The 16,553-nt window shown below is 42.5% G+C and overlaps 1 protein-coding gene across 3 annotated transcripts; it reads right to left on the bottom strand.

Moving 5' to 3' along the window:
• Positions 1 to 1,863: 1,863 nt before the first annotated feature.
• Positions 1,864 to 15,694, bottom strand: RB195_016811 (uncharacterized protein; the record flags this gene model as incomplete). 3 transcript variants are annotated; one of them, XM_064183522.1, is made up of 15 exons in its annotated part: positions 1,864 to 1,887; positions 2,532 to 2,554; positions 2,605 to 2,614; positions 2,751 to 2,828; positions 3,071 to 3,118; positions 3,230 to 3,303; positions 3,380 to 3,516; positions 6,040 to 6,093; positions 6,270 to 6,315; positions 6,397 to 6,453; positions 7,747 to 7,767; positions 8,443 to 8,874; positions 8,962 to 10,929; positions 15,537 to 15,579; positions 15,638 to 15,694. In XM_064183522.1, 15 exons carry the CDS (start codon positions 15,692 to 15,694, stop codon positions 1,864 to 1,866), a joined length of 3,072 nt encoding a protein of 1,023 aa, XP_064039401.1. The 3 variants fall into 3 exon arrangements, with proteins under 3 accessions (XP_064039401.1, XP_064039402.1, XP_064039403.1); XM_064183521.1 differs by lacking the exon at positions 7,747 to 7,767; XM_064183520.1 differs by lacking the exons at positions 1,864 to 1,887; positions 7,747 to 7,767 and having other exon boundaries at positions 2,540 to 2,614; positions 8,443 to 10,929.
• Positions 15,695 to 16,553: the final 859 nt, after the last annotated feature.

Genomic DNA, 16,553 nt, shown 5'->3' with positions numbered 1-16,553 from the left:
TTTTTTTTCCCTATTTTTCCTCATTAAATCTTTACTACTTTTTATATCTGTTATTGTACTTATTATTGTTTTATTATCATTTATTATTGTATTCATTGTTTTATAACAGTATCTATTTATTCCTAAAAGAAATAATTCCGCTGTCATTCAAAATTTCCGTTGTTTCATTCCCATTTCTCTGAGAAAAACAGTAAATCACAGCTCTCCATTTTGAAAACTTCGTCGATTTTACTAGTTTTTGGATCTGACATAATGAAAGAGGCGACAGACGATCAAAGCTGAATATGTTCAACCTGTTGACCGCGACGCGTCTACAGTCGTAGCGTCTACCTAAAAAAGAAATGACACAACTTTTTCTATATCTTTTTTTTCGTGCCGCTCGCAGCCGAAGACACTTCGTTTGTGGAAGTTCGTTGCTAATTATAGATGTAGTTATCACCTTCAATTCATGCACATAAAGCGACAATCACAAGAAGGTTTTCTCATATTGTTTATATTTATCTAGGGCAATTAGAGCGCATAAACACATGACATTTATGTTGACCCGTGAGACCGCGACCTGAGATCAAGTTACGCCAAAGTTTCGGGCTGAAAAAGGAGTGCGAATCGCACAACATTTATCAACCATCCTATCGTCGCAAGCGCAACCAATCCAATTAGGAGAATAGAAAATCAGTTATTTTTATTTCACTAACGAGGCCGGTGTGGGCGCAATCGGTTAGAGGTCCGCTGTGGCTTCAGTCCATCGGAGTTTCGAATCCACCGTAGCACAAACCATACCTTTTAGCCCTCTGTGGTCGATAAATTGGTACCATACTTGTGTTGGAGGATAAAAACACTGACGTGATCATCGACTGGGACCCGCAAGTCACTGTATAGGCTAACACGAGTTTAAAGGCATCACTCCACGAATCTGAGGTAGTACGGATTTCAAGTTGAGTATTTTTATAAGGGGTAGTAGACTATGGAGAGGAGGGTGATTCCATCCATTTTTTCCTAATTGTCGTAAAAACGGATCGAAGATACGGCTTCATGCGTTCTGGCGCACTATTTTCTACAGGGAGTTCGACTGGAGCGCGCCGGCCTTGTGCGGCGCCGCATCTTCCGGGTCGTTTTTTTACGGCAATTAGGAAAAAATGAACGGAATCACCTTCCTCTCCAATAATCTACTATCCCTTATAAGAATACTCCACCTGAAATCTGCACCACCTCAGATTCGTTGGGTGATGCCTTTAAAAACCCCAAGGACCAACGAATTCCAGTGCAACGCATTGAACCTCAACGCATTGACCTAATCATTTATTACTTTAAGAGACAAAATACCATAAGCATGATTATTAAGCGACGACCATTGGGTTGTTTGTACATAACTGACATAAACATCTCTTGGCCAAATATACAGTAACAGTACCGAAATTTTCTATGTCTACGTTCCCAGAAACTTTGGGCTTAGTTTTTTTTTTTCTTCGTTATTGAAACTCACCACTTCACGACAAGAGACTATTTTCGATACCAGAACTTCTGTCGAGAAAAACAATACGGAAGTTTTCTGTTGCGTTCTTTACAGAAATTTTATTGACGTTGAAGTAATCAGTAGCGTAGAACAAAGAAAGGGCACAATCATTGAAAGAATCAATGTGTGTGTTAAGCAGACGTCAAAAGGGGGCCAACGTAACCACGGGCGAAAGGAAATTTGGGTACTATAACATGTTATAGCGATGGCATTATTTCTAAGACTTTCTCTAACATATAACTACGGAAGCAACAGACAATTTTAAATGTTTAATATTTTATAAACTCCTATAAACAACTGAGTTAATAAAAACATAAGTATAATGTAACATAAAAACATAAAACTTGTAGCTAAGCTTCATTCTGGTCAGCACACTGAAAAAGAAATAAACAGATGTAAACGTTGTTATCGATGTTAGATAAATTTGCACCATGAGAACTAGGGGATTGGTTTGAAGGTTCGAAGTCGAACGGTTTTATACGAAAAAAAAATGAATAGAAGGCCAGGTGGGAAGAATGCGAAATAATTGCTGAATTTTTCTAGTATAACTTGTTTCAAGTTCAAAAACCAAAATTATTTTGAGATATTTGTATGTAGAGAGGAGGATATCTGGGATTTAGAACCAAATACTAACTCAATTCTAATAGTTTTGTTATCTATAAGTTAATTCACAACTGTGGTGGTGAAGGGATTACTTTAAAAGAGATCCCCCTCATTGTCCTACATCCTACATTAGACTCATCATCATGATGTGGTATCGTTTTTTTTTGTGAACAGGTCCCATTCGGTCCCAAATGTGTTCAACCGGACCAACGTGACGCGGCCGCAGCAAACGCAGGGAGGTGGTACCGTGTCTCTCTGACACACATGGCGATCAAGAGCGAAACACAGGCTCCTCGTGGCAGCCGCGTTCTCGGCAGGCACAAGCGACCCGACTATAAACAGCGCATCCTCAAGTCCCTTCACAACCTCCCTGCGTTTGCTAAACCAAGTAACCACTAACCCAAGTATTTTTTACCTGCATGCTTAACGATGTCTCCTCTTCATTTCAATGAGTGTATTTTCATCGCTGTAAATGTCAGTAGTATTACCATCAGATGCCTGAAATTATGGATAAAATTAAGATGATGTGAAGAACAATGTTAACAACATGACGCTTAAACAATAAAAAAACGAAAAACAAAAAAAAAGCGTTAGAAAAACGAAAAAAAAACAAAAAACATAAACTCCTGACCACCTCAAAAATTATATCCGTATTGCGATCCACGGAAGGCTGTTGGGGTGCAGGTTGAGGAGCAGGGTTGTCAATATCAATCTTAATAAGTTATGTTCTAATGAGAGAAACTTAGCAGATCGCTGAACTACAGTAAGCATCGGGTCCCTTCAATTGAGTTCTGGACCACGGCCGCGCTCATTTCCGCTACGTCAAATAAGCGTTTCGAAACAGAAACGCTGGAGACATTCAGCACCGTAATACAATATGATGAACAAGTGATCTTAACCAACTATGTCTGCCTAAATGGGTAATCGTTGCAATCGTACACTTTAGAAGCTCACCTTTGTGTCTGTTCTCTTTTCATCTTTGCCTTTCGAATCGGGTAAAACCTAAATCTTTTTTTTTTCAGACCTAACTTGGAAATACCTTTCGATTCCGTCATTTCAATTCAATCCAATAAATTCAACATTATCTATTCATCTACTCTTATTCGTGCATACCTTAGGAAATACCAAAAATGGATATTTTGATGGCTTCGGTGATGATGACTGTTGTGCAAAGTATTTCTCTTGCGCTAAAATGAAAATAACGGCTATATATCATTAGTACTTTCTCCTTTCACCATATCTACTCAATAGATCTATGTTTACCGAGCATTTCTTGTCGTAGCGCTTCTTTTCTTCGTCGAGTACGTTTCCTTTCGTTTCTAATTCCAATAAGTATTATGATAAGAACTAGTAGAAGCACAATGAGTACGATAAAGATGACCGTCATTATGATGTCAGATCTAGGTCAGAAAAATTATTTTTAAAAATTTTAACACATACACTTACTTGCACCTTAGTAATGATAGAAGTAGTGTCACATTTATTTGTTATCAGCAGGAACGCCCGGCTAAAGCCGGACTTTGGGCTTTTTTTTATGTTCACTTCGTCCACCTTCACCGTCCAATGAGAAATAACAGTGGCGACATTTTTTGTAAAATTAAAATTGCTTTCTTCTATCAACGCTCTCTTCAATTTTTTTTCCGAAAATTTAAGCGTAGATGTGAGATTTTATGGCTTTTCCCTAAGCGCGTCAGTTCTATATTTGGAAAACAATCAAACTTGATTTTACATCTATGTTTCTCTCAAATCTCCGCAATTTGGAAATATTATTCAAAGTATGAGTTTTCTCGTTCTCAGCTATTAGCAAAGAATGATTTGCTAGCGTGAAATGAGGTGAATATCAATATTGTAGTGATAAAAATAACGTTCTACGTCAGATCGCGTAAACTGTTGGCTACTATGTATTGTATTTGATTTGTTATTATCTCATTTTTTTTATTTGATGAACCGTTCGCACATGTGTTTCCTTTTTTTGAAGAAATGATGTTAGCAGCATGAGGAGACATGCCGCGAAATAGATATGCAAAGGGAAACCCATTCTACCATAGAAATCCATTCCACCTCCTTGGGGCCCCTGCGCTCCAATCCAATGCAGTGGAACCCGTCTCTCCCCACTTTATAAAGTACGATCGGTAATTCTTCGACAGAAGACGAAAAAGACGCGAATCCACGTCTTTTTCGTCTTTTTTCATAACTCGCCTCAATTTGGTCTTTATTACAAGATCTACACATCAATAGATTCGTAAGCGCGAGCTCTCTGAATGTAATCAGAACTTTCAAAACCCACCAGGGAAACATTTTCCGAAAAAATTACCTGCGGGTACATATTAACCAGGCTAAGTCCAAGATAATTGTGCCCCAAGGATATGATTTTTACGTGGAAACGTTTTTACGTTTTTTTATTTTTTACGTTTCGAAAAGTGAAATGATGGTTACATATTCGTAATCTACATAATATTGCGAACAATTTGATATCTTTCACAACTATAACTCCATAACTCTGAATATTTTGTAGATTTGAAATTTGCAAGAAAAGTATTTGTTGTAGGAGGATCTCATCTCTTGTTCCAGCTCAACAGGATTTTCTGTTTTTTACAGCCAAAGTCACGACTTCGGTATTTTGCATTTTTTACTCTGATTTTTGTCTGTTATCTATTTTACTGCGCCGACAAATGGCTAATCTAGTTTCTTGGCGATTAATGAACTGTCAAAAATCAAAGTAAAAAATGCAAAATACCGAAGTCGTAACTTTAGCTGTAAAAAAAAACAGAAAATAATGTTGAGCTGAGAAACCAAGAGATGAGATCCTCCTACAACAAATAGTTTTCTTGCATATTATGTGAGAAAGCTATTTTAAGCTGGTAATGTCGGTCCTTCCTAGAGTTCAAACATGACACTCTAGTCAAATTTACAAAATATTCAGAGTCATGGAGTTATAGCTGTGAAGGATATCAAGTTGTTCGCAATATTATGAAGATTACGAATGTGTAACCATCATTTCACTTTTCGAAAAATGTGTCCACGTCAAAAATCATATATCCTTGGGGCACAATTATCTTGGACTCAGCCTTGTTAATATGTACCCGCAGGTAATTTTTTCGGAAACTGTTTCCTTGATAGGTTTTAAACGTTCTAGTTACATTCAATCGGTTAAGCTCGCGCTCACGAATCTATTTATGTGTAGTTCTTATAATAAAGGTCAAACTGAGGCGGGTTACGAAAAAAAATTCTTCGACAGAAGACGAAAAAGACGCGGATTCGCGTCTTTTTCGTCTTCTGTCGAAGAATTAGCGAGCCTACTGTAACTTTCTGGCATCGGCGCACCATTGGGCCCCCTGGGACCTGTATAACCCCATTTTACAGCTATGTGGCTCCGGGGCACGAATTCGATGCTGTAGGACTCGTCTCACCCAATTTTACCGTGTTGAGGCTCCAGCGCACCAAACCGACGCAATGGATTCCGTCTCCCTCTCTTTTTGGAGTCTTTTGACTGAGACACACGCATACACAGACGCACACATTTGACAGGATAAATTCGTTATTATATAGCCTGATAGTTTGCAAATTTGGAAGTGTACATTCACATAAAAGTTTGCTTACCCTCATTAACATATGAGAGAAACTAATTTGCCTTATCAGAGACAACATTGAGGACTACATAGCTTTGGACAATGGTGTAAAGGTAGAGTGCTCGTCTGTCAGGTACATGGCGATGGCACCTCACCGGTGCAGAGTTTTGCATCATTAATGAGTACTTTCGTGACACACACACACACACACACACACACACACACACACACACACACACACACACACACACACACACACACACACACACACACACACACACACACACACACACGGACTAAGCGCGTTATTATATCGCATGATGATTCCCTATAATCTTTGAACTATCCACTTACGTCATGGAATCATCAAAAAGAAACATCGGTGCTGTTTTGTTCGAGTCACCATGTCTAAAGAAAAGAAATCTGATTCACTTTTATATGTTTTTTCTTTCTCTCAGAACCATTTCAGTTCTACTGAGCAACAGACGCAATCACATATCACGGCGAGTATCGACTGGGGACTAATATTAGTTCTTTTATTTCATTTAGTTGATTTTTCCTTCTTTAATTATTACTTTACCTACCCTGTGCCATATGTCCCGCTTGGACGGAATGTTCTATTACGAGGAGCTGCAAGAAGATGTTTGAAAAGATATCCTACACATTCACTGAATGGTTATATAAGAGAAAAGTCAAAGATCAGATGTATACCAGTTGTCCCATTGATTCTTGTGTTTGGAAAGTGATCAGTTCGACTTATCTTCAACGCTGGAATAACGTTCTACTCAGTTATCGTTATAGAGCCATTCACATAATCACTTAAAGGCATCACCGCACGAATCTGGGACGGTACGGGTTTCAGGCGGTTAATGTCTATACGGGGTCGTAGATTGTGGGAATGTGTCTGCGTTTATCTCTCCCTGTATTAGTTTAAACGGACGACTCCAGAACGCTGTTTCTTACGATGACTTCTGTTGTAATGCGAAACCATTGCGCCCCGCCCGCCTGCGATTCGTCGAAAACCCATTCGGACGAATCGCAGGAGGGGCGGGGCGCAAAGGTTGCGCACTGCAACAGAAACAGTTCTGGGGTCGTCCGTTTACATTGATACAGGGAGGGATGAACGGAATCACCCTCTTCCCCACAATCTACATTACCCGGCTGAAACCCGTACCACCCCAAATTCTGGAGTGGGGTCTGATGTCCTTTTAAACTAAGGGTGGTAATCGAACACATTCCCACAATCTACCCCCGATACATAACCCCTACCAGGGTAGTCATCTTCAGGTGGTGTTTTCGTCCCCTCTTTAAAGTAGTCAGGAAGGTATTACTTCGAGTTACAATAGTACAATACCATGCATGAATACTGAGAAACCGACGATGAGGTGAGTAACGTGCTAACCACAAAATGGAGATTTCAGAACAAATTGTATCTCATTAGATTCCTCCCTTTTAGATGGGTGCGTGTCTTTAGCTACCAGCAGCCTCCGCGACAACCTATCTTCAGGGGAAACGACTGGCAACAGTTATCCTTAATTGCCCTGCGCAGCAGTTAATAGAATCAGCAAAGCATTGCGCTGCCTTCGCCTTACGCCCATCACATCGTCAATCTTCGGCCCTCATCGTCTAATGAAGTGCGAAACATGCCTCGCAGGAGCACGTTATCTCTAGTACTGCTTCTGTACGGAATATCGATTGCTTACTTATAGAGACACATTGAACGACTGCACACGAAATCCCAGTAGAAAATAATACTGCTTTATTTATGCAAAACAAACAAATCGAAACTTTTACATACTACTGCAGTATCTTACAGAATTAAATAGTATGTGTAAACACAAATACAATACAGCTATATCTTCTGCGTAGTTTTTTCAGACACAAATCTACATCTTTCAAAAACCAAGTTCTTGTTTCTACACCTTTCAACTTTTATTTTGGAACGGAATTTTCAGTTTCATTTATGTTTTCTGATGTTGTTTTTTTCTTGTACAAATCTTCTACGTTCTTTCTTCATTTTTAGCATTTTTCTACGTCTTTTTCCACTTGCTACGTTGGTACCTTTTCGTCCTTTGAACGTTCCTAGAAGTCATCTCTATCACTTAAATGCAATACAAACACGGCATATGACCTCAGTGACGTGGTGATGGATGGGCGTGGCTCAGTGATCATAGGTGGACTAAGATATGCCTGCACTGATCTACCGACAGCCTCTTCTGCAGGTACTTACTCGGCTGCCGATAATCGGCTGCGGGTACCCAACGGCCGCCTTCCCTTTTAGATCTATCGAAAAACCGACGTTCGCATAGTAGCAGGATAACGGCAATTGTTCGTCAAAAGGCAATAACTGCCACCTAACGTAGCCTGAGTTAGAGATGAAAAAGCACAAAAAGCTCAAACTTTCATATTTTATCAAAATGTCAAGGAAATTGTTGAACACAACTTCATGAAATTGTTGATTATTGTTTTTTTTCTCATTTTTGCGATTTTGATGATTGTGCAGTGAGCAAGTAAAGAAGTTATCAAAACAACCCAAAAAAATCCCGAATTCCTGAAAGAAAAGAATCCGTATAACGTCAATTTGGCTGCCTTTGATGGCGATTTTTTGAGCTGTCTTCATTACTTCTTTCCTTGCCGGCGGTGCCTTCTCGCCGACAGTGCAGCACCATCACTCACCGTCGTTCTTTCATTATTCATGCAGAGCAGATGGTCTAACTAGCTCAGCCGGTATGGTATCTGTTGAAGTGGTAGTCTTACCTTCGGTTGATCTTTGATTGTTTCCACCATCTACATCTGTGAAATGTCGACGATATATGAAATTAGCCAACCATTTGGGGTTGGTTGAAAGCTTGTATTCATCATTTATTCCAAAAGGATCCAGTTGTCTAGCCGTAGCGGCGGAAGCTCTGTTGTCAGATTCGTCTGAATGCGGATCGTTTATTCCGTACAGATCTGGCTCATCTGAAAACGGATCATTTATTCCAAAAGGATCCAGTTGTTTAGCCGTAGTTGCGGAAGCTCTTTTGTCAGATTCGTCTGAATGCGGATCGTTTATTCCGTACAGATCTGGTTCATCTGAAAACGGATCATTTATTCCAAAAGGATCCAGTCGTTCAGCCGTAGTTGCGGAAGCTCCGGTGTCAGATTCGTCTGAATGCGGACCGTTTATTCCGTACAGATCTGGTTCATCTGAAAACGGGTCATTTATTCCAAAAGGATCCAGTTGTTTAGCCGTAGTTGCGGAAGCTCCGGTGTCAGATTCGTCTGAATGCGGACCGTTTATTCCGTACAGATCTGGCTCATCTGAAAACGGATCATTTATTCCAAAAGGATCCAGTTGTTTTTTCGTAGTTGCGGAAGCTCCGGTGTCAAGAGATTCGTCTGAATGCGGATCGTTTATTCCGTACAGATCTGGCTCATCCGAAAACGGATCATTTATTCCAAAAGGATCCAGTTGTTTTTTCGTAGTTGCGGAAGCTCTTTTGTCAGATTCGTCTGAATGCGGATCGTTTATTCCGTACAGATCTGGCTCATCTGAAAACGGATCATTTATTCCAAAAGGATCCAGTTGTTTTTTCGTAGTTGCGGAAGCTCCGGTGTCAGATTCGTCTGAATGCGGATCGCTTATTCCGTACAGATCTGGTTCATCTGAAAACGGATCATTTATTCCAAAAGGATACAGTTGTTTTTTCGTAGTTGCGGAAGCTCCGGTGTCAGATTCGTCTGAATGCGGACCGTTTATTCCGTACAGATCTGGTTCATCTGAAAACGGATCATTTATTCCAAAAGGATCCAGTTGTTTTTCCGTAGTTGCGGAAGCTCCGGTGTCAGATTCGTCTGAATGCGGACCGTTTATTCCGTACAGATCTGGTTCATCTGAAAACGGATCATTTATTCCAAAAGGATCCAGTCGTTTAGCCGTAGTTGCGGAAGCTCCGGTGTCAGATTCGTCTGAATGCGGACCGTTTATTCCGTACAGATCTGGCTCATCTGAAAACGGATCATTTATTCCAAAAGGATCCAGTTGTTTTTTCGTAGTTGCGGAAGCTCCGGTGTCAGATTCGTCTGAATGCGGATCGCTTATTCCGTACAGATCTGGTTCATCTGAAAACGGATCATTTATTCCAAAAGGATCCAGTCGTTTAGCCGTAGTTGCGGAAGCTCCGGTGTCAGATTCGTCTGAATGCGGATCGCTTATTCCGTACAGATCTGGTTCATCTGAAAACGGATCATTTATTCCAAAAGGATCCAGTCGTTTAGCCGTAGTTGCGGAAGCTCCGGCGTCAGATTCGTCTGAATGCGGACCGTTTATTCCGTACAGATCTGGTTCATCTGAAAACGGATCATTTATTCCAAAAGGATCCAGTCGTTTAGCCGTAGTTGCGGAAGCTCCGGTGTCAGATTCGTCTGAATGCGGATCGTTTATTCCGTACAGATCTGGTTCATCTGAAAACGGATCATTTATTCCAAAAGGATCCAGTTGTTTAGCCGTAGTTGCGGAAGCTCTTTTGTCAGATTCGTCTGAATGCGGATCGTTTATTCCGTACAGATCTGGCTCATCTGAAAACGGATCATTTATTCCAAAAGGATCCAGTTGTTTAGCCGTAGTTGCGGAAGCTCCGGTGTCAGATTCGTCTGAATGCGGATCGTTTATTCCGTACAGATCTGGTTCATCTGAAAACAGATCGTTTATTCCGAAAGGATCTGGTTGCTCTGAAGACAGATCGTTTGTTCCGAACTGATCTGGTTCATCTAAAAACAGATCGTTTATTCCGAAAGGATCTGGTTGCTCTGAAGAAAGATCGTTTGTTCCGAACTGATCTGGTTCATCTAAAAACAGATCGTTTATTCCGAAAGGATCTGGTTGCTCTAAAGACAGATCGTGTGTTCCGAACTGATCTGGTTGTTCTGCAACTGTAGTATCCTCAGTGGTACCTTCGACTTCCGCGAATGTCTGAACATCATCGGTTAGCAGATTTGGTTCTGCTGTTTTGGTGAAGTCAAAATCTGATTTCTGCGGAGACATCCAAGAATTTTCGTCTTGAAAACTTGAGTCTCTTTTAATTCTGAGGAATTCCCGACGATTTCTTGGAGATGTTGAATCAATGGTTGCGTTCAATCGCCTGATATTTTCTAGGGTTACATTGTTGTCGGATGACTCATTGTGAGATTGAAGCGTCGAGTTGACTGGTGTAGGTCTTGTGAATAATGAAGAGATTGCTATTCTTCTGCTATTCCTCCTTTCTGAATAAATTCATTAAAACATGATGAAATCTAACCCCTGTTCCCAATTTTCTTCAATTTTGTGCCAGGATTTTTCGCTCGCTCATCAGAACAAACTTTCAGACAATAAATGCAAGGGCGACCGAAAAGCATGGAGCCTTTATTTTGACACGACAATTCATAATTAATCTCGCACAGCTTGCAGATATAGCGCAGTTGCTAAGAGATTCGGCTGTGAATGCACTGTCGTGGCTCGAAACCGCTCGGGACAAACATCGATGAGAAATCTCAAGAATTATCTCCGAAACTGTGGTGGATAAGCCCAATGCAAAACTTGTGAGAGCGAATGATGACGTCACGCTAAAGGATCGGTGGTCTGAGCAGGAACTACTGACACCAGAAATTGTTCGTGGAATTACGTCCAAGAAACTGTGAAAGACTAGAAATACGATGCTTTTAATATGTTTGGTGTCATTTAAAGGAAAAAATGAAGAGCAAGGAAATCATCCCATCCAAACTTGTAGTGAGTATGAAAAAGCATAGGATCATCTAGCCTAGGCTGCAACTACCCGCGGTGGATTTCGATTCCAGGTTCTCTCTTCTGGATGGTTCTGCAGAATTCAAAATAACATAAGCATTTTGAATAATTTCTTTAAAAAACATTTTTACTCGCTATATTTATTATTTTGTTGCAGTAAAAAAGTTGACGACGCAGGTATCGAGCCCGTGCTTGAAGGCATCATTCCACGAATCTGAGGTGGTAAAGATTTCAGGTGGAGTGTTCTTATATTCCACCTGAAATGCCTCCACAACGGTTTACCGCACCATAGTGGCGTGGAGGTGAATTGCGATGCACAGCGGAGGTTCGTCCTTCGGCAGGGTTTCCCAAGCTGAGAAAGAGTTCGACACATCCGACATTCCGACTTCTCGGAATCGGAAGTCTAGCTAAGAGTAAACCACTGCTAAGATTCACCACCGTTTTTACGAAATGTAGCAAGGTGGGCTCCTTGATCCATATAGGTTGGGCGACAACCTGTGGTGAAAGCTAAGCTCGCCGTGGCATGGCTGCTTAGTTTGGGGAGAAGTCTTTTTGCCACTCCAGCATATTCATTGCCTCATTACCCTGCACAGTGGGCCCTGCCGTCTCAGAGGTCGGACGGTATGGCGACCGGTGAGAGGCGATCAAATCTCAGGTGCTAAGGATCTTTCGTCCGGAATCAATCTCGCCATTGATTCTGGACGAAGGCGACACACGCACGACTCGCCAGGAACACTGTCTCAGATTGTGTACTTACAACGCGAGAACAGTGTCCACAGACGCTGACCTGCATGACCTTCTCGGACCCACAGAGCGTATCAAATTTCACGTGATTGCTCTGCAGGAGACCAAGTGCAGAAGGAGCGACTTACGACAGATGAATGACGGTATACTCGTCATTCGTGGAGGGAAGGTTCCGTCGCGAAACGTAGGCGGTTTTGGTTTTGTTGCGCAGTCGTCGATCTTGTCGATTCTTACGAGATCCTGTCACCTCGTCTGGACATTCTTCGCCTCCGCCTTCTGCGCCCAAAATCCATCAGTATCATCAACTGCTACTCACCAACATCAGTAACTGATGAATCCGAATTGGACGCGTTTTACGAGAAGCTGGAGGAAGTCGTCCGCAACGAGAAGTCCTGCAAATTCGTTGTCGGAAACTTCAACGCAAAACTAGAGAAGGCCACAGAAGAGGAATATAGGATCGGAAGATTTGGACTAGGAGACCGGAATGAAAGTGGCAGTCGTCTCGCCAGGTTGTTGTCCGCCGCTAACCTCTTTCATGGGAACCCTCTTTTCATGAAGAAAGATCATCGTCGGTGGACATGGGAATCGCCCAATGGCGCGACTCGTGCTGGTGTCTACTCGACGTCTGAGTAGTGCCATCCTCTTGTAGCGGTTCTGATCACCGTCTCCTCCGTGCGGAAATACGATTTAGCCACCCGATGGAAAAGAACATCTGCTATCGGTAACGAACGAGAAAAGAAGTCATCTACGACGATTGCGTACTCGAGGACTCCTTGTACCAAGGTCGCTGGCACATCGAAGAGGACCCAAACGTGGACTACGAGATGCTGCTCAGAGGATTACGAGCCTGTGCTAAACGTGCCTTTAAGCCGCGCACGACAAACTTGGATCGAATTTCGAAGATCACCAAGGAATTTCTGGAAAGAAGAAGGCTTTGAGGCATGATCCGAGTGCATCGCACATTGAGCGGTTAGCAGTAAACACTAGCTGCAAACACTAATAAAGAAGAACGAGTCTGAAGAAGTGCCACAGGGATCTCCGCGAATATAATATTCCGCTAGCAGCCTTGCTGAGCGAAGACGGGACTCGCACGTCTTCTCGTCATGAGATGGAAATCATTACGGAGAGGTTCTACTCGAACCTTTTCCGTTCATCAACTCCTGTGTCAAGCCCGATCATCCCCACTGATGAAGCTCCACCGCGGATTCTCTCTTCGGAAATACGAGTCGCTATCAAGAGCATGAAACTTGGTAAAGCCCCCGGACCTGATTTTATATGAGAAGACTTTCTTCGGGCTGGTGGCCATCCACTTCATGTAATCTTTGCAGCGCACATGACATTCTACCTTCAGAAAGAAAGGATCTCAGACCAGTGGAAGACCTCGCGAACCGTCCTTATCCATAAGAAAGGTGACCGAGAGGACCTTCGGAACTACCGTCCGATATGCTTGCTGAGCGTGTTATACAAAGTATTCACCAAGATCATCCTCACACGCATATCTAGGACGCTGGATGAAGCCCAGCCTCAAGAACAAGCTGGATTCCGCCAAGGGTTCAGCTGCTTGGACCACATCCAGACCGTGTCGAGGGTCATAGAGGTTTGCCGGGAATACCGCCTGCCACTTGTTCTAACCTTCGTTCTATGAGAAAGTCTTCGACAGCGTAGAAACGAATGCAGTACTGTCAGCCCTGGTCGATCAAGGTGTGGATGCTTCATATGTGAGGACATTGGCCTATTGCTACGATCGATGCACCACGAACACACAGTTTTTCACCGCTCCTTCACCATACCCATTGGAACGGGGGTATGACAATGCGATAATATATCGCCGAAGCTGTTCACGGCTGCGTTGCAATGGATAATGAAATCACTATCCTGGGAAGAAAGGGGCATACGTGTTGATGGAAGATTTCTTTCGAACCTTCGTTTCGCGGACGACATCGTTCTCTTTCGAGCAGTACCAATGAAGCAGAAACGATGCTCAACGAATTGAACGAAGCAGGGAAGAGAATAGGACTACGAATAAACAGAAAGAAGACACAGTTTATGGAGAACATCTACTGCGAGGACGAAGGAGTACAACTTGAAGGCACCCAAATCGTGGAAACTCCGTCATACGTATACCTCGGACGTTCTATGAACATGGAAAACTACTTGAAGGAAGAACTGGATGGAAGAATGAGAGCAGCATGGGCAGCATTCGCAGCCGTCAGGGACGCTACGGACCAACTGACGGAACAAGATCTTCGTCCCCATCTATTCGACTCGACAGTTATTCCAGCGCTCTGTTACGCAGCGAAGACGTGGGCAGACCCCGCTGCCACGTATAGGAAGTTACTTAACACCCACAGAGCTCTTGAGAGATGCCTTCTAAAGTTTAACCGGCGTACAGAACACTTAGCCGGTCTTCGCCACCCAGCGGAATATATGTCGAAAGCAAAACATAGAGGGACCGGTCACATCATGAGAAGAATCGATATAGGGACCTAAACAACGCTAGAGTGGATCCCAAAAGTTTATAAACGCCCTTGAGGAAGATTGCCAACGAGATGTATTGACGTGTTTGCTACGCAGACGGACTAGCTGAGAGCTCAGCTGGATACGGCTCAAGGGCCCCGTCAAAGTCACTCACGAAACCTGAGAACAACTTGGATGACAATGGCGAGGAAACGAAATGAAAGGAAGAGATGCTGGAACCCGCACGTCCTGTGAAGACGGGCCATCTAAGTATCTAAGTAAGTATTCTTATACGGGATAGTAGATTATGGAGAGGGGGTGATTCCGCCCATTTCTTCCTAATTGCCGTAAAAACGGTCCTGCGCGTGCACAAGGCTGGCGCGCTACACTCCTTGTAGAAAACGCGCCGGGACGCCCGAAGCCATACCTTTCGGGCCGTTTCTTATGGCAATTAGAAAGAAATGGACGAGATCACCCTTCTCTCCATAATCTACGATTCCGTATACGAATGCTCCAAATGAATTCCGTACCACCCCAGGTTCGTAGGGTGATGCCTTTAACAGCCACAATGAGTACTTTATTCGCTGCACGTAACTATAGTCGAAGTCATAACGACATGAAGCTGGACATTGCGCAAGCGGCTGCGCTCGAGATGATGCGATGAAGCTACGAGTAAGGATTAACATTGGACCATCAGGAAATGCAGCGATGAGTGGTGGTAGCGAGGATCCCAAATCGATCCTAACCGCTACGCTCCACCGCACCGCTTCAAGTGCAACTGCAACAAGTTTCATGTCGGTTTACCCGACTGTACGTTCGTTGGACATTCAAGTTTTTTTCTGTTGCATTTCCTTTCTTTAGATCAAACTATTGGAAAAACTTCAAATACCTTCACTGTTCCTTGCACTTCCCAGATTTTCAAAAAGGCAACCCTTTAATTAGAATGTTTCATGAAGATCGGCACACAATAATGATCAAGTTGTAACGAACCTTAAGAAGAACGCTCATCAAGAGAGCATATGTCAACAGCCGCAACCATAGAGCCATAGAACTGTGACCTACCTTACCAATCTTCAAGTTGTTTATTTAGTTTCTGTTCTGAGCATATCAGTTTCCCCATGATAGTGATTAGATTCCATTTTTTCAAGGGTAATTCGAAGGAGGACATGAACAATGAACTCAGCGCTTTTCAAAAAGTTTATGAGGGATGACCGCAGAGAACGTCACTTACTCAGATAGACGGATTTAGGGATTTCTTTTTTTTCTTGAGGAAAAAGATAGGAAACCTCTGTCACTAACTATGTGTTCCCTCACTTCATCAGTCGAAAAACGGATTTCGGAAATAAGACCTCCTAAACCCAGCAACACTTGGATTTCCGCATAACACAAATCCGAAAAACATTTCCACAATAATCCTCGCTAAATTACGACCATCCTTAGTCGTAGATCACATTATCCATCCTAAGAGGCAAGGCAGCCCCAGCACATCCACTTAATCTAATGTCTTTGCCCACAAATATTTTTCTCTTTTTGGTTTTTTTTTAAATCGAATCAATCAAAAAGCTATTAAACGGGGGATTGCTGAAATAACAAAAACTAGTCATCAATATTCGAATCAAAACCATTTCATGCTCGCTTCTACTTCAAGAAGCTGCGGAAACACGAACATGAATTCTAGTGAGTTGGCTTTTCTTCAGACGACGTCAAAGTCAGGGGCTACTTTCTCGGAACTACTCAGGAAACGTCTTGTGAAGCCTTCTGATTCTTCTAAACTATCGACTGGCCACAGGAAAAAGGTGGGAAATCTCCGTCACTAAATCAGCCTGACGATCTCTTTTTGCACGTGAAGCATCTTGGTTTGAAATTACATTTATCGATTCCTAGACTTTCCTTTAAGATTAGAAGT

The sequence above is a fragment of the Necator americanus genome, chromosome II (genome assembly GCF_031761385.1).
Source record: "Necator americanus strain Aroian chromosome II, whole genome shotgun sequence".
Lineage (NCBI taxonomy): Eukaryota > Metazoa > Nematoda > Chromadorea > Rhabditida > Ancylostomatidae > Necator > Necator americanus.
This window is presented reverse-complemented; position numbering and strand designations above follow the sequence as displayed.